Source organism: Carassius auratus, chromosome 23, assembly GCF_003368295.1.
Source record: "Carassius auratus strain Wakin chromosome 23, ASM336829v1, whole genome shotgun sequence".
NCBI classification, from domain to species: domain Eukaryota; kingdom Metazoa; phylum Chordata; class Actinopteri; order Cypriniformes; family Cyprinidae; genus Carassius; species Carassius auratus.
The window spans coordinates 2,962,864-2,985,695 of NC_039265.1; the positions used below are offsets into that span (position 1 = coordinate 2,962,864).

At 37.2% G+C, this 22,832-nt stretch overlaps 1 protein-coding gene across 1 annotated transcript; it reads left to right on the top strand.

Annotated features, from left to right (window-relative positions):
- The first annotated feature begins 258 nt into the window (after nt 1-258).
- On the top strand, nt 259-2,887 carry LOC113040988 (gastrula zinc finger protein XlCGF8.2DB-like). The gene is made up of 2 exons (XM_026199229.1): nt 259-571; nt 1,569-2,887. The coding sequence occupies exons 1-2, from the start codon at nt 493-495 to the stop codon at nt 2,285-2,287; spliced, it is 798 nt and encodes a 265-aa protein (XP_026055014.1). The 5' UTR covers nt 259-492; the 3' UTR covers nt 2,288-2,887.
- Nucleotides 2,888-22,832: the final 19,945 nt, after the last annotated feature.

Consider the following 22,832-nt stretch of genomic DNA (forward strand, 5'->3'; position numbering starts at 1 on the left):
TTGCAAAAAAAAGATATATGAGTTGGAACAAGAATGGAGTTTGAAAGGGGTATATACAAGTGCTAGTACTAGTTTCACTTTTTGAATGGAATTAGTGAAATAAATCAACTTTTTGATGATATTTTAATTATATGACTAGCACCTGTATATATGCTAAGTATGTGAAGCCCTGATGTTGCACAGTACAGTAGGTGGCGGTATGGACCTGAACAAGTTGGTTGCGGCCCGCCAATAAAACCAGAGAGAGAAAGAGAAACTATTAAACCTCAGAGGAAGAAGATTAGCTTCACCACACTTTCTGTTGTTTTGTCGTGATGCTGACTTAATACAAACTGTTAGAAATGTTGTTTCTGTAAATAGAAAAATACAGGTTTTGGATCTGTTCAATAAATATCTGTAATGTTGTCATGCTCATAGTCGTGAGTAAGTTTTTAAGCAGAAGCAGGAATATCTGAAGGGGTATCAGCTGAACTGAGATCTTCTGCCGTGAAGATGATGTTTGTTAGAGAGGAGAGTGAAGAGGACCTGCGTGAACCAGAACCCTGGAGAATAAAACACAAGGAGCATGGAGGTTGGTGTTTAATCTTCATTCATCTTTAATTACTGTCTTAAATCAACGTTCCATATTTCTTAAGGAAATGTCACTGAACCAACACCGAGACGATTTTCACTTTCAGATGTTCAACTCAGACCATGTGAGACTAAATATATACAAATTTATTCAGTTTGTACGTTATTCGAAGTCAAGTCGCTTGGACTGTGATTATTTTCAACCATGTGAATGTTTGCTTGTTTTTTGACAGTGGATTCTTTGGTAAATAAGAACACAAAAACACAGTTTTTACATTATTTTTGCTTTAGTTATGATGAAAGAATTTTGAGAGTGCAGAAAACGAGATGTGATGATGAGATCAAACAGACTGTCATCTGCTCAGTGCTCATTACTGGAAACTTTCATGTGATGGGTGTAGATCTAAATATAGCACTAAATTCACACTTTTCATGACAGCTGTAAAAATATAGTTCCACATATAATATAATTATAATTAATAATAATAATTCATTAATAACATAAAATTATTCCTATTTAAAGATGTTAGCCAGTCACAGCAGTGTGCATTTCCAGTGAAGTCTTACAGAAAAACTCACCTTCAAACAGAGCCTAAAATCATCATTCATTTCTATGTAAAAACATTATAAGTGAAGGAAACATAATAATAAATGCAGGTCATGACCCCTTTAAAAGTATTACATTTGAAGTGCTGATACCGGTATATACCCTCTGGACAGCAGTAACATCATGCACATTTGTATTACATTTTCAGCCTATAGATGTGTAGTGTTTCTTTACAAAATGATATCGCCAACTACTTTCCTGGCAACATAATGCAGCATTTTAGTCATTTTTAAGTCTTTTAGTCTTTTTTAGTTTAGTTTAGTCAGTTTTTCATGGATCCGTGTGAACAGGGACAGTTCTGAAAAAGAATTTGTCGTCTGTGCTCAAATGTTTTCCTTTAATTTTGCAAATGTCCTAATTAATTTGCATCACTTTAATGTTTTGATTTTAGGCCTGAAGAAAGTGAACCAAGAAATACTTTTTCTGAATGAGGTGAAAGAGAAATATCAGTGTCAGGAAGTTCGTAATGTTACTGCTGGAGAAAGATCAGTGAGTTGCAGCATTCCAAAAACAGAAGTCAAAAGGTCTTTCAGCTGCTTTGAGTGTGGAAACATTTACAAACAGAAAGAAGGCCTTAAGAAACATATGATAATTCATAGTGGGGAAAAGCCTTTCACTTGCTCTCAGTGCGGAAAAACTTTCACGTGTAACGAAAACCTTAAGAATCACATGTTAAATCATGCTGGAATAAAGCCTTTTATCTGCTCTCAGTGTGGGAAGAGTTTTACACAGAAAAGGCAACTTAAGGATCATATGCATATTCACACTTCAGAAAAGCCTTTTACCTGCTCTCAGTGTGGAAAAACTTTCACACGTAAAACAAACCTGAAGAAGCACATGTTAATTCATTATGGAGTAAAGCCTTTCACCTGCTCTCAGTGTGGGAAGAGTTTTACACAGAAAGGACATCTTAAGAATCATTTGGTTACACACTCTTCAGAAAAGCCTTTCAGCTGCTGTCAGTGTGGAAACACTTTCACGCGTAAAACACACCTTGAGAATCACATGTTAATCCATGCTGGAATAAAGCCTTTCCCCTGCTCTCAGTGTGGAAAGTCTTTCACACGTAAAGCATACCTTGAAATTCACATGTTAAGTCATGCTGGGTAAAAGCTTTCAGCACCGGACTGGGGGTAAACCCAGTACTGATTACCAGGACCCCAAAGGAAAAGTGGGCCCTTGAAAAGTCTGGAATATTAGGACTGCTTATACATAGGGCCCGGGATCTTTTGCAGCACCCCTGGCTCTCAGTATGGATATGTAAATGAAGATTTAATCATGATATGAGAATTCAGACTGAAGAGATGCCTTACCAGACAATTCATAGAAATTTAAAGCTTCACCCCTGTCCTGTTTGTTGCTGGATATTTCTACAGGTTTTAAAAGTGTGAAAAACTTGTGTGCTTTGTAGAGATGGTTTTAAATGTATTACTGCTCTTATGGATGATACATTTGGTATTTGTATTGGTTCATTTTGTTATTTAAAAAGTCCCTTTGGCCCAATTCTCAGAATGTAAACTTTATCTCTTAAAACTATAAAATAAGCTCTCCGAACAGTTAGTTTCTTTTTTTTTTCTGTTTACATGTAACACACTGCTACAGAAATAAATGTACTGTATAAATTAAAATGTGCATATTCTTTTTTTCTGAGTACAATAACATAGACTATTCCCAGTAAACTCTTACCTACCACTGAAATCAACATAAATGTTTGCACAAAGATGTGTTTGTGTGTATAATTTAACACATTATGTGCTGTCCTTTACTACATACATAAAATTCTAAACAAAATGTTGATGGAAAAATCATTGGTTGTTTAGCTTATTGTCAAAATATTTATTATGACAATTGAAGAACTGCAGAATATATGTACAATTTTAACCAGTCAAAAAGGAAATACTCAACACAGGACAACACATTTCTTTTCATCTCGTTAGGTAACATGATGCATAACCCCACCTTCATAATCATTTCACTTTTTTCCAGACTTTGCTGGATTGACGTACACTTGTGACCAAAAGTATTTTGAAAGAAGTCACTTTGACGCTCTAAAAACATTTCTTATTATCAATGCCTGTACTCCTCCATCTTTTTCACAGCATATGAGTAAAAGTCATTATCAAAATAGCCTTTTAAAAGCCAACACAATGTTATTGTCCACCTCTGGTAATAAATGATCTTCTCAAGAAGACTGGACTCAGAACTTCCCTGGTCTGTATGCGTGTCCACAAACTCACCGTTTTAGTGAAGATCCCGAGAGAGAGAGGAGAAAATTCCACATAGGTGACACTTTATTTTTAACCTACATTTTTGACCCTTTTTTACTCTAAGAATATATATTCGTAAGTAAAAGCTTGTCAATCACATATTCAAAAACATTTAATATGTACTGTAAACTCAATTATACCATTTAATTTTAATACTTACATATCCAAAATTCTGTCCAAAAATTATAAAAAATAATGAGCTTTTCTTGGATAGTATATATCTCCCTTATGCTATTTTAATATATATATATATATATATATATATATATATATATATATATATATATATATATATATATATATATATATATATATATATATTTTTTTTTTTTTTTTTTTTTTTTTTTTTTTCATTTAAGAAACAATAACAAAACAATTATTAATTAATATAATATTTCTTAATTATTAAGAACAAGTACTTTTTTGAGCCCATTTTTGCCAGTAGGGTGGTAAATAATACAATAATGTTGCATAAAAACATATACAGTTAGTCAAAAGTATGCCAAACATTTAATGTTGCTGTCAAATTATTATTTAAAATTACTTCTCTAACAGGGTAAAAAGGAGCATAACAGGTTAATGTTACATTGTCAGATATGCAAAAGAAATCTATTGTATCTCTTGATCTGACTACATTGTATAGGCCACCAAGGGCCATATACAGATTACCTAAAATAATTTGCAGACTTCCTCTCAGACTTATAGGTTACTGTTGATAAAGTGCTAATAATACTAATGATGCATTAGGACCTGAGTTTACTGACCTAATAAACTCTGATGAGCCCACTCATTGTTTAAATCATACGCTAGATTTAATGATATTGATGTAATAAACCTTATTGATAAGAGATATCTTACCTCAAAGTGATGTTGTTAATGACCATTTCATTGTATTGTGCATGCTGAGTATTACTGATATTAAGAGGAGATGAAGATGATTCACACTATGTCCCGCCAATTCGAGCTGGAGACTGCTGCAATATTCCTGAGATAAGCTCTACTTGAAATCATATTTTGCTTCTCATCGCACCCAAAGATAAACTGCAGTGCGTTAAAACTATAGGACAGGAAGAGCTAAACAAACTTATCACTGCATCTAAACCAACAAAATGTTTATTAGATCCTGTAACCACTATATTACTGAAAGAGTTATTACCTTTAGCCGAAGAACTGCTTCTCAATATTATTATCTCATCATTATCTTTAGGTGACATCCCAAAACTATTTAAGCTGGTGGTTATTAAGCCTATTATTAAGAAACCACAACTAGATCCTAGTGAATTGGCAAATTACAGACCGATTTAAAATCTCTGTGAATAACTTCGGTCTGGTTTCAGGCCACACCATAGCACAGAAACTGCACTTGTTAAAATTACAAATAAATTGCTTCTCGCGTCAGACCAAGGTTGCATCTCATTGCTAGTTTTACTTGATCTTAGTGCTGCATTCGACACTATAGATCAATGGTTCTCAACCTTTTTTTCCACCGGGCCACACTATGGTCCAAGTGCAAGTCTCGCATATCGTTTATATTACGTCACCAATACAAACCAACCTGATTTATAATATTATAGCCTAAATATTATGATATATAATCGAGTACATTCATTTAAATTAATAAATAATTCTACTCCCCATTAATAAAACACCTGATGCTGTGGGAGCTGACCAATTTTGTGAAATTCGGCTCGAAAGGGGTAGCAGCACAATGAAGTTGCGATTATTTGTGTTATATTTCCACATGAGCACGGCCAACACGGACGCAGACGTCTTCCATTTATTCTTCTGAAAGCAATGGTCCTCTCTGCAACAAACGTGAACAAACAATTGCCCAGAATTATTGCACATCTGGCTGTCTTTCCTTTGTTTTATTGACGGATTGCACAGGCTTGAGTAGCAATGGGCTTCTTCACACTGCCTGCACATGTGCAATTGTGCTTTGTAAGCCTACTGACCACGTGCACCTGTCCGCACAGTCATAAAAATGGGAGGCATGCGGTCGTCCGCTCAGAGCCTCCGCACACACTCTCCCATGACAATTTTTACGTCACGCCTACCTGGCGGTCCATAACGGACTCCCCGCGAACGCTGAAAGTTTAACATATGCTGAGTCCCAATTCGCCTACTTATACTACGACCTAAAAGTATTTACTTTTTTTGTGAGGGAAAAGTACATACTTTTGAGTGTGTAGCAAAAGGGTATGCACACTCTGGGACATACTTCGATGACGTCATGCAACGTGAACGACAACGTGGTTGACTAGTTACGCACACCACAACTGTTAACGTTTCATTCATTCTTTATGTCCAATAAAATTTTATTTACTATTCCCATCATTTTTTCTCATCGTTTTTTTTTCACAATACATTTTTCTATGTGTGCTTCTACCAAGTTGAGGAGTGAGGAAGCAAGGCTGCGTCGTAGAACCAAACGCAGGTCATTTGTGAGGCGGCTGGTTCTGACGTTCATGTGCAATGTGTGTAACGAAATAAATTATAACTTTAATTAGGGTTAAACATTTGAATTCTTACACTTAAAAGCTGAGGGCGCATCTCCGCTGCTGCACCCGGCTGCCATGTTTACATCACCACAAAGCCATCGCAAAGCTCCTCCCTCCCGCACGCAATGGGTTGTGGGCAATATTAGCACTTAGAGTGTGCATTGATCTGCACTTCGAATTCTAACCGGAAATAGTAGACCATCCGGGTATCTTTGGAATACTATTTTCAACATACTACGATTTGGGACGTACTAATTCTAGTTTTGCATACTATTTAGGACGGATAGTATGCGAATTGGGACTCAGCAATAGGCTTAAGATGCATCTGTAAGACACGCACGGGAGCATGACTTGACGCGCGACATTTCAGAAAATGTTCATTCACAAATGTAGCCAGTGTTGATCCAAATATGGAAAGCACTTTCGAATTTAATAATATGAGGTTGTCTCCAGAGATTTTTTGTCACATTTCTTCAATTAAGGATGACTGCTGCGTAGTATGCAGTAGTAGCCTATGCTCACTTCTTCAAGTGAGTTGCGGGGCAAATAAAAAAATCCAGCTCTCTCCTTCACTACTGATACTGCGACTATTCTTGTCTATATGTGTTCATTCGCTGCATTTTCCACATTTCCCTTTTTCTCCCTTAAAAACTAATTTGTCCATTCTGATGCTCAATTTTACCTGAACTAATTGCTTTTGATGACTACTTGAATTAAGTTCTGCCAAAAGGTTTGTACAGTATGTGTTCGTTAAATGCGTAACGTTATGTGAGTAGGTCTGCTCATGTCTGAAAATAATTTATGAAAAACAAAATAACTTCAAATAAAAATAAATAAATAAATAAATAAATAAAAACATTAGGCTATAGCTTATATTTCTTTAGTACATTTTCTTTCTTTCTTTTTTTTTTTTTTTTGCCGTAGGGCGGGTTGAGAACCACTGCTATAGATCATGACATACTCATAGATCAATTACAAAAGTATACAGGTATTAAAGGGGAGGCTTTAAGGTGATTTAGATCCTATCTGTCCAATCACTACCACTTTGTTTAAGGGGCCAAATGATGTGATTAAAAATGTTTTCCTTCTCTTTGGAGTGGCGCAAGCTCTTGGTTCATAAAGAAGATCTGTAAATTTTTGAGACTAATGTCTCAATTCCAAAGAGATATTTGGACAGGCATTAAAATAATGCATCTCATAATCTTGGACTGCAGTTATAGCTGTTCCAATGCGCATTATTAATTTGTTAAACAAAAACAAAAAATACTTTGTTGGAACAGCAGCTACACATATTATGTCAATTTATTTCTCTTAAGCTTAGCAGAAGTATCCATTTGTGTGATGGGTTTGTGATGATTTCATTATATTTATGCAACCTAGGGCTGAATGTTGATCTAGATCTCATGATTTTATCTTCTAGTGAGTTAAAATAATTTAGGTAAATTTAAATTGAAAAGAGGAAAATTACTGTAGGATGTAGTTTGGAATGTTGGAGGTTGTAATGCATAAATACAATTATAAATGCTATAGTTTGAAATAAATGCAGGTCATTTCTGTCCTTCATCTTGTAATGATATCAGATTTAGGGGATTTTTACTTCAGTGAAGTGGGTGAGGTGATTACTAGACATAGTCATAGGAAAATATAGGGATGACTAAAATGAAGAAATTTCTTCATATTTCAGCATGAGAATGTGTGGTAAGTCACTTTACCAAACTAAATCTGAATATTCTCAATTAAAGCTTGCAATCCAAGGCAGAAAGAGAGAAAAAAGGGAAAAATACTAATTTTATTGTATACATAATAATTAAATTTTATACGGATAAAGGGAAGGAAAACCAGCGTATGTGAGAACTGTGAGTTGTGGTATTACAATACAACCTGCAAATCAATAGGAGATTGAGTTGTGAGAGGAAAACATATTTCATTTCTAAACTGATGATTAGTTGCATGGTTATATAGCGTATCCAAATGTCTGATATGTGTGATACTTGTGCTTATGTTGAACTCAAAATGACAAAATATAGTTATATAAATATAATAAATAATAAAGCTTATTAAGTGTTAGTGGTCTTGAATGACCCAAACAACATTAGGTCTATATCACTTGATCACTTGAAAGGGGTATAAAAATCAGTTGTAATTTTAAGAAGAATTTCATGCAATTTGCTGTTTGTACATGAATATGTACAGTTCAAAGTAGGTCTGAGAGATAGATTTTACACTCTATATACAAATTAACAGCTTCTTTTGCAGCAATATCTGCTTGTTGAGAATTGACTCTGTAAAAAGTCTGTTATAGCAGTTTATTATGGGGTATTATGTTTCTAATTGTCCATTGCTTGAACATAAGATGTGGTAAAACTGGGAACATTTGTAAATTATTTTCCAATTTAGGATGCTGATGGAAGGAATATCAGGCATCAAGTAGAATTAAAGTGCAGTTTATCAACATTAGATTTGGTTATTAGATACCTAATCTCTATTGTTCTGTATTTGGTATTGATTTTGATCACTGCTTAGGTTAATGCTACCAGTAATTATCACTTTACAAAGTGCAGGATTAATTGGATCCTCATTGGATATTTCATAAAATGTATTCGAGTTTGCCTAGAAAAAATTGTATACACCTCGTCAGAGGACAAAATTGTATGAATTAACAAATAAAATTGAATATTCAAACAGGTCTTGCCCATGGTTTGAGACTGAGCAAAGAAGTCTAAATAGAGGGTGTGACGAGTGGGGCGGGGCCGAGAGCCATGGGAATTGGGCGAGACTGGTGGAGTGATTGAGAAATGAGCGACACCTGCTCAACCCACCGGTCTGGAGTCCCACGGAGGAGATGGAAGGATATAAAACAGGAGCAACGACAGTGAAGGACGAGAGAGGACCAGGCCTGGACTTTATTTTATGTTTTGATTTTGTTTGTGCGCGACAGTCGTCCGTGAGGGGCCGCCGCGCTGTTTTGTGTTTATTATGATTATTAAAATGTGATTTGATTGTCTGCCGGCTCCTGCCTCCTTCTTCCCATAATTAGGAAGTTTAATGTGTTACAGAGGGATAACCAGTTTGCTATATGATTAAGAGATATTGAGATATCTGTCTCATGAAAACAGTCTAAGTATGATTTATGACCTCTGGTACAGTATAAACATGGAAAGACAATGTACAGAGATTGTGTAAGATGTTATTTTATCTTTTATGGTTATCAAATAAAAAACTAAAAAAGGGGAGGGGGGCTGTGGAGGAAATGTTATTTTCTGCATTATTTGCTTCACTGATTTAAAGAGTGTTCTTGAGACTGTCTCTGAGGGCTTCAGTATGCTTGAGTTTTCGATGGGCTGAGAGATGACAGGAAATCTATTTGTGTATGTGTGCAAGATGGGTGTGAGAGAAATGTTATTTCAGTTTCTTAGACATCCTGGCTACTTAGAAAATGATTTGCATTAAATTCTTAGAAACGCATCTGGAGGACATAGTTAGGCATCTTAAATGGACATATATGTAGAGTATGCATTATGATTGGATGAAATCAAACCATCCTCATTGTTGCAATCAACCCTGAATGACTGTACGAATGTAGACCTTTTCCTGCAGGAAAATAAATATTCAAAAGACTTTTGTTGCATACCTTTACTGAAATTGAAAATTGCCATTACAGCATGAAAATATTAAACATGAACATATATCTAATATTAGTATCAGACATTAAAATTAATATACACTAAACAATAATATAATTCAAGTCTCTGTTGCTCTATATTGTATTGAAATTCAAAGCTTACCCCACATAATTGTGGAATTGAAACTTCATGTCCAAATCTGTACCATATGTTGTTAGTGCTATTTTTCAGTATGATGTTGCAATGCAGGCATTTTTCTTTATGTTCTGATTGAGCAAGATCTATTTCAGACGTGCAAATTCTGTGTCTTTTTACAGTTTACATAAGTGTAAAATCTTATATACGATCAATAAAATGCATGCTGTTAACGAAACTTTATTCAGATTTTAGAATGTGCACTTTGTTATTTGTATAAGATTTGTTGAGGATCCCGTCCATCTGATGTTCATCATGTCCATTTGATGTTTGCTAAGGTTATGTATATGATGCGTAACTTTTTAATATGCAGGAGAAATTCACAATATTAAACAAAAAACTAAATTTACATAGCCTGCATAGGATGTTTGTGTTGTAAGAACATACAGGAATACTTCCGGTATAAAAACACTGACTTGTTAGGTGATGTTTTCTTGTTAAAATCATACAATTTATTCTTAATTCAATAGAATTTATGGGAATACTAGAGTACACCAATATGGCTGTCATGGGGCTGCTACTGCGCAGGAACACAGAGCAAGGAACTAGGAGACCAGGAGTTTAGATCCATGGAGTTTAATCAACATATACAGTAGTAGGGAACCACATGTAGCACATGGGGATGACAATAACAAATACCGGACAGTGCTACTGGATCTATTGACCACAACATTATTTTGCATAGACTAAGATGTCATAGTGGTGCCTGCAGAATAACACATGTTTCATAGACAATTGGGTGAGCTTTTGGAGCAGACCTGACCTGTTGAAAAGAGATGGTCTTCATCCCTTCCGAGGTGGCGCCACTCTTCTCTCTAGAAATATGGCAAATAGTCTTAGAGTTTATACTTGACTAACTGGGGCCCAGGTCAGGAAGCAGACAGACTGGCTAAACCGACCATCTTCTAGCTGCCTCCCGTCACAGAGGTCAGTTAATTCTCAGCACATAGAGACTCTTTCACCTAGATATCACACTATAGAGACTGTGTCTGTTCCCCGCACTAGGAAAAAAATTAAACGAAAACGTCCAAACTATTTTAAGAGTAAGAATTTAATTGAGGTTCAACAAATAAAAAAACAGATGCAATACAGATAAACAAATGATAAAGCTTGGCTTATTGAATATCAGATCCCTTTCTACGAAAGCACTTTTTCTGTAAATACAGTTTTTGACCGTTGCTTGAACACTATAGACCCATGCTTAGACTAAAGTAACACAACTTGAAGCTTTTGTTAACATATCTTAAACACATGTACCCATACCTTAAACTAAAGCGCTGCGCTGCACTCTAGTTGCAATTCTGCAACACACTTACTCCTTCATGCAACACACTTGGTCCTGCATACTACACTCTATTTCATACAAAATGAAATCTCAGAGTGCCGTTTGGAAAACACATGTATCCAAAATACAAAACACATCGGGTAATTGCTACCACACAAATACACAACTGAAGGCACTTACTTGCAAAACTGAACACCAATCAGCCAGCTACAAAAAGCCCTCAGTTTAGCCATTTCAAGGACTTTGCAAGCATGGATGGATAGAGAGCAAGAGGAAGAGCAAGAGGAAGAGCAGGAAGAGGAAGAGTAGGAGGAGGAGGAGGAGGAGGAAGAAGAAGAGGAAGAGGAGGAGGAGGAGTAGGAGGAGGTCGAAGAGGCCATGCACGGACCCCTATTTCTGATGATATAAGAGCAACTTTGGTGGACCATGTCATCAACCGTGGCCTGACTGTGAGGGAAGCTGGGCAGAGAGTCCACCCACACTCCGCATGTCTCTTCTGCAGGCAATGGAACTGTGGTGACATTCAGGTGACAGCAATCCATGGATGGTTTCGACATGCAAGGGGATATTTTCCCCGGTGCCTACTGGGAGAAGACATTGCTTGCGATGTCGATGAGGCCAACAGACGGCGGGATCCATGAGCTCACGAATGCACAATTGCCATGATTTTCTGTGTTTACAGTATAGTGTTTTTTACATTATAATTTTTTTTTTTTTTTTTTGCTTTATCTGAATTCATGTTACTGCAATGTACAGTGCTGCAATGTACAATATTGACCAGGCCTATTTGCTTTTTCGGTTGTTTGAAAATGTGCCTCCTGAAAATATGCCTTCTGAATAAACAGTGAAAATCAAAGACTGCAGTGTTTTATATAAAGTAGACTAGTGTGTTCCCCCTGATCTGAAAGTGTATGCATATGATGCAAGTACGTGTCATTTAGTCATCAGAGTTACATTTTGACAAAGGAATGTTAGGTTTTGATATTAGAGTTTAGGTTTTGATAAGTAGAGCTTCAATTTGACACAGATGTGAATGGTATATTTCCCAGTGTTGTGTCATGTTTACTTGTGTGTAGAGTTTTGACACAATGAGCGAAGTTTTGCAAAATGTGTTCAAGCAAGGGGCAAAAACTGTAATATGATCACTGATCATAATCTAGATGTGCTCTGTCTGACAGAAACCTGACTAAAACCTGATGATTACATTATTTTAAATGAGCCCACCCCCCAAGATTACTGTTATAAACATGAGCCGCGCCTAAAAGTTAAAAGGGAGGTGTTGCTTCAATTTATAACAATGTTTTCCGGATTTCTCAGAGGGCAGGCTTCAAGTATAACTCATTTGAAGTAATGGTGCTTCATATAACATTATCCAGAGAAACAAATGTTAATGACACATCCCCTGTGATGTTTGTACTGGCTACTGTATGCAGGCCACCAGGGCACCATACAGACTTTATTAAAGAGTTTGCTGATTTTACATCCGAGTTAGTTCTGGCTGCAGGTAAAGTTTTAATAGTTGGTGATTTTAATATCCATGTTGATAACGAAAAAGATGCATCGGGATCAGCATTTATAGACATTCTGAACTCTGTTGGGGTTAATGCTTTACATTGTCGAAATCATACTTTAGATTTAATACTGTCACATGGAATTGATGTTGATGGTGTTTAAATTATGCAGCCAAGTGATGATATCTTCAGTTTTGTGCAAACTTCATATAGACAAAATTGTAAATTCTACTTCTTATTACAAGTACGTTAGAACCATCACTTCTACCACAAAAGACTGCTTTGTAAGTTATCTTCCTGATGTATCTGAATTCCGTAACATATCCAAAATCTCAGAACAACTTGATGATGTAACAAAAACTACTCTCTCTTTTCTAGCATTTTAAATACAGTTGTTCCTTACGCTTATGGAAGGCTAAGGAAAACAGTCTGACACCATGGTATAATGAGCATACTCGCACCCTAAAGAGAGCAGCTCGGAAAAAGGAGCGCAGATGGAGGAAAACAAAACTAGAGGTATTTCGTATTGCTTGGCGGGAAAGTAACATATCCTACAGAAAAGCACTAAAAACTGCTAGATCCGATTACTTTTCTTCTCTTTTACAAGAAAACAAACACAACCCCAAGTATTTGTTCAATGCAGTGGCTAAATTAACGAGAAATAAAGCATCAACAAGTGTTGACATTTCCCAACATCACAGCAGTAATGATTTTATGAACCACTTTACTTCTAAAATCGATACTATTAGACATAAAATTGTAACCATTCAGCTGTCAGCTACAGTATCGCATCAGACAGTGCACTATAGATTCCTTGAGGAACAGTTCCACTCATGCTCTACTATAGGAGAGGAAGAATTGTATAAACTTGTTAAATCATCTAAACCAACAACATGTTAGAGCCTATTCCATCTAAGCTCCTAAAAGAGGTGCTTCCAGAAGTCATATATCCTCTTCTGACTATTATTACAGTTTTTGCCCATTGCTTGAACACTATAGACCCATGCTTAGACTAAAGTAACACAACTTGAAGCTTTTGTTACCATACCTCAAACACATGTACCCTTACCTTAAACACAAACGCTGCTTTGCACTCTAGTTGCAATTCTGCAACACACTTACTCCTTTATGCAATACACTTGGTCCTGCATACTACACTCTATTTCATACATAAGACACTTTGTTCAAAAATGAAATCTCAGAGTGCCGTTTGGAAAACACATGTATCCAAAATACAAAACACATCGGGTAATTGCTACCACTCAAATACACAACTGAAGGCACTTACTTGCAAAACTGAACACCTATCAGCCAGCTACAAAAAGCCCTCAGTTTAGCCATTTCAAGAACTTTGCAAGCATGGATGGAGGGAGAGCAAGAGGCAGAGGAAGAGCAAGAGGAAGAGCAGGAAGAGGAAGAGGAGGAGGAGGAAGAGGAGTAGGAAGAGGAAGATGAGGAGGAGGAGGAAGAGGTAAGAGGAGTAGTAAGAGGAAGAGGAAGATGAGGAGGAGGAAGAGGAAGCGGAGGAGAAGGAGGTTGAAGAGGCCATGCACGACCCTCTATTTCTGATGATATAAGAGAAACTTTGGTAGACCATGTCATCAACCATGGCCTGACTGTGAGGGAAGCTGGGCAGAGAGTCCACCCACACTCCGCATGTCTCTTCTGCAGGCAATGGAACTGTGGTGACATTCAGGTGACAGCAATCCATGGATGGTTTCGACATGCAAGGTGATATTTTCCCCGGTGCCTAGCGGGAGAAGACATTGCTTGCGATGTCGATGAGGCCAACAGACGGCGGGATCCATGAGCCCACGAATGAACAATTGCCATGATTTTCTGTGTTTACAGTATAGTGTTATATATATATATATATATATATATATATATATATATATATATATATATATATATATATATATATATATATATATATATTATTTTTTTTTTTTTTTTTTTTTTTTTTTTTTTTTTTGCTTTTTTTTTTTTTTTTTGCTTTATCTGAGTTCATGTTAATGCAATGTACAATATTGAGCAGGCCTATTTGCTTTTTTGGTTGTTTGAAAATGTGCCTCCTGAATAAACGGTGAAAGTTAAAGAGTGTTTTATATAAAGTAGACTAGTGTGTTCCCCCTGATCTGAAAGTGTATGCATATGATGCAAGAATGTTTCATTTTGTTACATATTGACAAAGGAATGTTAGGTTTTGATAGCAGAGTTTAGGTTTTGATAGTAGAGCTTCAATTTGACACAGATGTGAATGGTATATTTCCCAGTGTTGTGTCATGTTTACTTGTGTGTAGAGTTTTGGCACAATGAGCGAAGTTTTGCAAAATGTGTGCAAGCAACGGGCAAAAACTGTAATACCTCATTGTCATTAGGATATCTCCCCAAAATCTTCAAACTGGCTGTTATTAACCCTCCCATCAAAAAGACACAACTTGACCCCAAAGAAATGAAAACTTTAGCCTAAGTTCTGCCAGGAAGACTCAGTTACTTTGTCACTTATTACCTTCATAATTATCCAATCACGTCTTTCGGTATAAAAGATCGTACTTACATATGTTTGAGTTCGCAGATGCCGTCGTGATAACAACCTCCACCCTTCCCACCACCACCAGGATGGTCCTGTCCTTACCTTCCAGGGGGGTCGGCTGAGCCCCTGCCTTTGTCTTCAGGCAGGAAATGCAGGTCCGCTACCCTCGGATTACGAACCATGGGCGGGGCCTTCCGCCAAAGAAATTTATAATTATGCTTGCTGAGGTGTCAATAAATGTATGCTTCGTACATCATTTTATCTCCCGAGTCTTTCTGGTAGAACTAGTTAATTATAGACCAATCTTGAATCTCCCTTTTCTGTCAATATACTAAAAAAGGTAGTATCCTCACAATTATATTCCTTCTTAGAGAAAAATGGTATTTGTGAGGATTTCCAGTCAGGATTTAGACTGTATCATAGTACTGGGATTTCTCTCCTTAGAGTTACAAATGACCTGCTATTATCATCTGATCATGGTTGTATCTCTCTATTAATGCTATTGGATCTTAGTGCTGAGTTCGAAACTATTGACCACAACATTCTTTTGCAGAATGACTTGAAATCGACTTGAACACAAGTCGAATGGAAGTACATTAGCATTAGCATGGTTTAAATCGTACTTATATGACTGCCATCAATTTGAAGCAGTGAATGAAGATGTATCATGTCAATCACAAGTGCAGTATGGAGTACTTCAAGGCTCAGTACTAGGGCCACTGCTTTACATGTTACCCTTGGGAGATATCATCAGGAAACATGGTGTTAGCTTTCACTGTTATGCTGATGATACTCAGCTCTATATTTATTTGCAGCCCGGTGAAATACACTAATTTGAAAAACTAATGGAATGCATAGTCGATATATAAATCTGGATGAAGAGTAATGTCTTGCTACTAAATTCTGAAAAAAACAGGTGTTAATTATAGGACCTAAAAATTCTGCTTGTAATAACCTAGAACACTGTCTAAGACTTGATGGCTGCTCTGTCAATTCTTCGTAATCAGTTAGGAACCTAGGTGTGCTATTTGATCTTTCTTTAGAGAAAGCAACGTTTCCTTAGAAAGCAACGTTTCTAGCATTTGTAAAACTGCATTTTCCATCTTAAAAATATATCGGTAACACTTTATAATAACTGCACACTATTAATTATTAATTAAGCATTAGTAAACAGATAATTCATAATTTATAAAGCATTAACAGACAGTAATAAGCAGTTTATAAATACAGATATAAATGCTTTATTCATGATTTAAAAGCATATATATAATGTGTTTAATAATTGTATTTTCATACTTTATTCATGATCAATTTATCATTTCCAATGAAGTATAGCATTATTTACAAACCAGTTATTTAGGAGTTGCCAGTGATTCATAAGATCACAAGAAATTTAGTAAATTCAGGTAGTTATAAAGCATTTAGTAGTGGTGAGTTAACTTTTTATGTGAGCTCATCTAAAGTGAGGACTAGTTATGCCTTGTAAAGCATTTATAAAGGATATTTAAAGGCTCAGTTATCTTCTAAACAAAAAACGGATACAAACACAACACAGTGATACAGAACATATAAATATTAACAGCCTTTAAATCTCATTTGTAAAAGCTTTACAAGGCATAAATAGTCCTCACTTTAGATGAGCTCACAAAAATAGTTAACTAACAACTACATATGTTTTATAACTACCTGAATTAACCCTGAATTACAGTAGAAATACAACCATTTATTAACACTATAAGTAACTATTACTATATGTCTGAATAAAAAGATGAATGCACATTTAAATAGTTTATTAATCATTTACTTACAATTTCAAAGTGATCTTATGAACAACTGACAACTCCTTAAAAACTGGAGTGTAAATAATGCTATACTTAATTTAGAAATGATAAATTGATCATTAATAAAGTATGAAAAAACAATTATTAAATACATTATAGATATGCTCTTAAATCAGGTATAAAGCATTTATATCTGTACTTATAAACTGCTTATAAATGTCTATTAATGCTCTAAAAATGACAAATTAACTGTTTCCTAATGCTTAACTAATGATTAATAGCATGAAGTTATTATAAAGTGTTACCAATATATCTAAATCACGGCCTATGCTCTCAATGTCAAATGCAGAAATTTTAATCCATGCATTTATGACCTCAAGGTTATGTTATTGTAATGCTTTACTTGGTGGTTGTTCTGCATGCTTAGTAAACAAACTACAGCTAGTCCAAAATGAAGCAGCAAGAGTTCTTACTAGAACCAGGAATTATGACCATATTAGTCCGGTCCTGTCAACACTGCACTGGCTCCCTATCAAACATCGTATAGATTTTAAAATATTGTTTATTACTTATAAAGACCTGAATGGTTTAGCACCTCAGTATTTGAATGAGCTCTCGTTTCAATTTAATCCTCCATGTCCGCTGCAATCTCAAAACTCAGGCAATTTGATAATACCTAGAATATCAAAATCAACTGCGGGCGGCAGATCCTTTTCCTATTTGCCGGCTAAACTCTGGAATAACCTACCTAACATTGTTCGGGAGGCAGACACTCTCTTGCAGTTTAAATCTAGATTAAAGACCCATCTCTTTAAAGGCATGACTAGAAAATGAGAGAGTGAGCTCTGGGACTGGAGCCAACACTGAAGTGAACTGTGGGGCTGGAGCTGAAACAGGAGCAAGCTCTGGGGCTGGAGCAGACACTGGGGCAAGCTCTGGGGATGACTGGAGATCCAGAGCCCTTCCTGGGCTTAACAGGGAATCAGGAGCCCTTCATTGGCTTAACTGGGAAACAGGGACCCTCCCTTGGCTTAACTAGGGATCTGGAGCCCTCCCTGGGCTAAACAGGGCAACAGGAGCCCTGGCTGGGCTAAACAGGAAATCAGGAGCCCTCTGTGGGCTTAACTCTGGAACAGACATATCAGATTTCCTCTAATATATCACTTTACCCCAAACGTAAGACGAAAGTCATACTCTTCAAATGTATTGCAATAATCACATGTAGAAACAGTTGGTAAGATACAGTTATCTTGATAACATTTACATAGCAATAATAAATTGTATAATAAGTGTATTTCCTTAATTTCCCCCGAGTACCAAAAACAGAACAGTTAACATTAGAGCTTGTCAATACTATAGCCTTTCGTAATTTTAATACCGTTTAATACCGGGTTCATGTATTCAGTCCTAGTTACAAAGCTACATAACAGTATATCACAAATCTGTGTTATCCAAATATATTGTAATTTTAAAAACAATGAAATATTCATTATTACAAATAAATATCTCTCATAAAAAGCATATAGCCTCTTCTTTAGCTCCTGAACAAGAAGAGTGTGTAAAAAAGCTTCTACTTTCTTTCATAAAAGACTAAGCAAGTGATACATATGCATTATAAGACAACTAATAATGCAATTATCTCAGTTATATTATGAAGCAAAATTATATACAAGATTAAAAACTTTTTGACATTGTTGTTTAGGAAGGAACTCCATCTTTGAGTAGATCTGAATTTCACAGTTGAATCTGCTGATTTTGAAGACGAAATTTATTCACTTTATTTTTTCGTTGTCATGTCACTGTGTTTGTAATGTACGGAGCCCAACACATGCCATGCAAGAAAAAAGAAATAGATTGTGCGCATGATTTGTTAATTGGTTCCTTCAATGCACTAAAATGTACACAATTACAATTGCATTCCCTCTATTTGCTAAATAGTGTGCACCATTTAGCAAATGGAGGGAACAAATTAGTTAATTGTGCACACAATTTATAAATCGAGTGAACAAAATAGTAAATCGAGGGAATGCAATAGTAATTGTGTGCATGTTTTAGTACATTGAGGGTTACGAATTAGTAAATCGTGAACACGATTTAGCCTACTATTTTTTCTTGCATGTCATGCAGTAATATGTTTTTTCTCCAGTGTGTTTTTTCTTTTGTCTGTTTTCAGATTTGTTGAATGATTAAATCTCTTGTCACAGTGTGAACACTTGTAAGGTTTTTCTCCAGTGTGAATCATCTCATGCCGTTTTAACCTGAATGTGAAAAGACTTTTACTACAGCGAACAAAGCACAGAAACTCTCTCACGCCAGTGTGTATTTTCTGATGTACTTTTAAGTCTTGTAGATGTATAAAACTCTTTCCACATAAGCTTTCAACAATGTTTTGCTGCATTGATCACTTCAGTACAGTTTCTCTCCAGTGTGGATGTTCATATGTATCTTAAAGGGTTAGTTCACCCAAAAAGGAAAATTATGTCATTAATGACACACCCTCATGTTGTTCCAAACCCGTAAGACTTCGGTTCATCTTCGGGAACACAGTTTAAGACATTTTAGATTTAGTTCGAATGCTTTCTGTCCCTCCATTGAAAGTGTCTGTACGGTATACTGTCCATTTCCAGAAAGGTAAGAAAAACATCATCAAAGTAGTCCATGTGACATCAGAGGGTGGGTTAGAATTTTTTGAAGCATTGAAAATACATTTTGGTCCAAAAATAGCAAATACTATGAATTTATTCAGCATTGTCTTCTCTTCCAGGTCTGTTGGGTGCACGTTCACTGCATTGTAGTGATATCAGGTTCGCGAACGAATCACTCGATGTAACCTGATCTTCTTGAACCAGTTCACTAAATCAAACTGAATCATTTGAAATGGTTTACGTCTCCAATAAGCATTAAGCTGTTAACTTTTTTAATGTGGCTGACACTCCCTCTGAGTTAAAACAAACCAATATCCCAGATTAATTCATTTACTCAGACAGTACACCGACTGAACTGCTGTGAAGCGAGAACTGAAGATGAACACCGGCCCGAGCCAGATAATGATTGACTCGTCCACGAGTCAAGCTCTGGTTGCATTGGTTTTTGGATCACCAGTAGTGATGGGAAGTTTGGTTATTTTCTGTGAACCGGTTCTTTCAGACAGTTTGATTCAATAAACCGGTTGAAAAAAAAAAGTTCACCGGTTCTTCTGCGCTCTACGTAATGACGCCATTGGCGATGATTGCCCTTGATTCAAGCCTTCAGTTTACCTGCGCTCATAAGAAAATTCCTTTTGGTCCAAAAATAGCAAAAACTATGACTTTATTCAGCATTGTCTTCTCTTCCGGGTCTGTTGTGAGACCGTTCAAAACATTGCAGTTTAGTGATATCCGGGTTGAGAACTAATCATTCGATGTATCCAGATCTTCTTGAACCAGTTTACCAAAACGAACTGAATCGTTTGAAATAGTTTGCATCTCCAATAAGAATTAATCCACAAATGACTTAAGTTGTTAACTTTTTTAACCTGGCTTACACTCCGAAATAAAAAATAAAATAAATCATAATAGTAATGATAAATAATAATTATTTACTCTTACAGTTAATAAATGATTACAGTAATATATAGTAAATAAAAAAATACTAGTCAATTGCGATTCTATTGCCAATGTATTCGTAGATGGTTGAAGAATGTGAATTTGTATATTCAACACAATTTTATGATTCCAAAAAAACTAAAATAATCTTAAACTCTCTCTGTCGGTTTAGTCGCATTTCTAATATAAACAGTCTTAAACGCCGACCTTTTTGTTCCTCGTGTTTTATTCTTCAGCATTCTGGTTCTTCGTGTTTTATTATACAGGTTTCTTGTTCCTCGTGTTTTATTCTCCAGGTTTCTGCGCTGCAGGTTCAACTCCTCCGAGAGTATCCTAGCGCCCCCCAGGAGCCCGGGTCACCCTCTTCACATTCCGCTGAGGTTCCCCACTCCTTGTCCGGCACTGCGTGTTCAGCTCCTCCATCTGCAGGGTGGGTCGTCCCAGTGATCTGTCGTTGACCTCTGCTCTTGAAGGGTTCCTGTTCTCATATATGGAGCCATCCTGTCCCAGTGTAAAACCAATATCGGTCCCCTGGTCCTCTTCCGAACATGAAAAACAGACTCTCCTACCCTTTTAACAATGTTACAGGGTCCTATCCAGGCACAATCCAGTGAACGTCCCTTCTGGACTATAGACCCATACCAGCTTTTGCATACTCAGACTTGCAAGCAGGACCATTGCACTGAAGATCCCAGTCTTTTTCATCCTGGCTCACACACAGGACCAGCTGGATGGTCAGTGTTCGATTGTGGCTCTATACTAACCCATCACTCTTGGGGTGTAGGGGAGTTGTCCTTGTCTTCTGGATGCCCAACTGCCAGCAGAACATGGAGAACACATGTGACTCAAAGTTCCTCTCCTAATCCGAATGCACCTCAGTGGGAACCCCAAAGCGAGCAAACATACCTTCCAGCAGGACATTCGCCACTGTCCCTACCTCCTAATTAGCAACAGCATAGGCCTTTGGCCAATTTGTAAAGTAGTCCATGGCAACCACCACAAACCGATTTCCTCTAGGGGCTCATGCGATCCATGGGACAGCCTACCGGCCGTTGTTGTAGCGGGGGTAGCTGGGGTCTTGTCAGCCAGTCCCTGCATCACATATCCAGCCAGTGGCTCACATTGTGGGCAGGATGCCATACAGGTGCACCTTGACTACCCATCAGCATTGTGGTGACTCTCACCGATGCTGAATGATGAATTGAAACTGCTGCAGGGTGAATGGTAATCTAGAGTCTGGGGCAGCCAAGACTGGCACATGACACAAAAACCCCTTCAGACTTTATAAAGCCTGTCGCTGTTCCTGCCCTCTCTGGAACCTCTGTGATTTCTTTGTTAACTCGTGAAGGGGAGCGGCAACAGTTGCGAACCCAGGGATGAATTTCTGATAATATGATGCTAGTCTCAGTTAAGTCTGCAAATGCCTAAGTTTGCATGGGACTGGCCAATCTTGAACAGCTGCCATCTTCTGATCATCATTAGCCACCCCTGTAGCTCTCACATTGTGGCCCAAGAAGGTCACGACTTTTTGCATCAGCTGACACTTCTCCGGATGCAATTTCAGACCAGCCTGGCCTACCCTGGTCACAACAAGGATCGAGGGGGCTCAGGGCTTTCTTCACCATGCAATAAAATGTCATCCAAATACATATGCCTCTCATGGAATACCCTGGAGTACCCACTCCATCAGCCGCTGAAAATGTTGCTGGAGTGTTGCACAGACCAAAGGGGATGGTCTTAAATTGTCAGAGGCCTTTCCCTGTGAAGGCAGTCTTCGGTCTTATGTCAGCACTGAGGGGGACCTGCCAATACCCGCTACGCAGATCTAGCGAAGAGAACCAACTAGACCCAGTGATCCAATCCAGTGACTCGTCAACCCACAGGAGCGGGAAAGAGTCCTTGACAGTGACCTCATTCAGGGTCAAATACAACTTTTGGGAGTGTTTGCACAAGACATGCTAAAATAGGGTGCGGGGGACTTTTTATAGTTTTTAAGACAACATTCTTCATCATATTTGTTCAGCAATATCAGCAGAAAACGATTAGTGGGCGTTAGCGCACTGATCAGTGCACTGATCAGCACATCTCTCTCCACTATGGCCCACTCTCCCTCGGGATAACCCTCATCCCGCCCATAGCGGGACTCTCCTTTGCTTTGCTCTAACTTTTCAGTGGATTACTGGGGCGATCTTACCAGTTTATTTTCCATTGTTTTCTGGGAAAAACAAACAAAAAGCTGTGGTATTCATCCCACTTCACCAGTGCGACGTTTTGCACTTTCCCAGGAGAAACAGACAGGAGACAAGAATCCGATTTGAAGGCACCTAACGGGCTGTGGTTTATTTCCTGAATGTTTACAATCTAAACGCGGG

Coding starts and splice junctions, on each gene's coding strand:
- LOC113040988 (XM_026199229.1), top strand. CDS start 493: ATGATGTTTGTTAGAGAGGAGAGTGAAGAGGACCTGCGTGAACCAGAA. Junction 572..1,568: donor AAAACACAAGGAGCATGGAG/GTTGGTGTTTAA, acceptor TTTTGATTTTAG/GCCTGAAGAAAGTGAACCAA.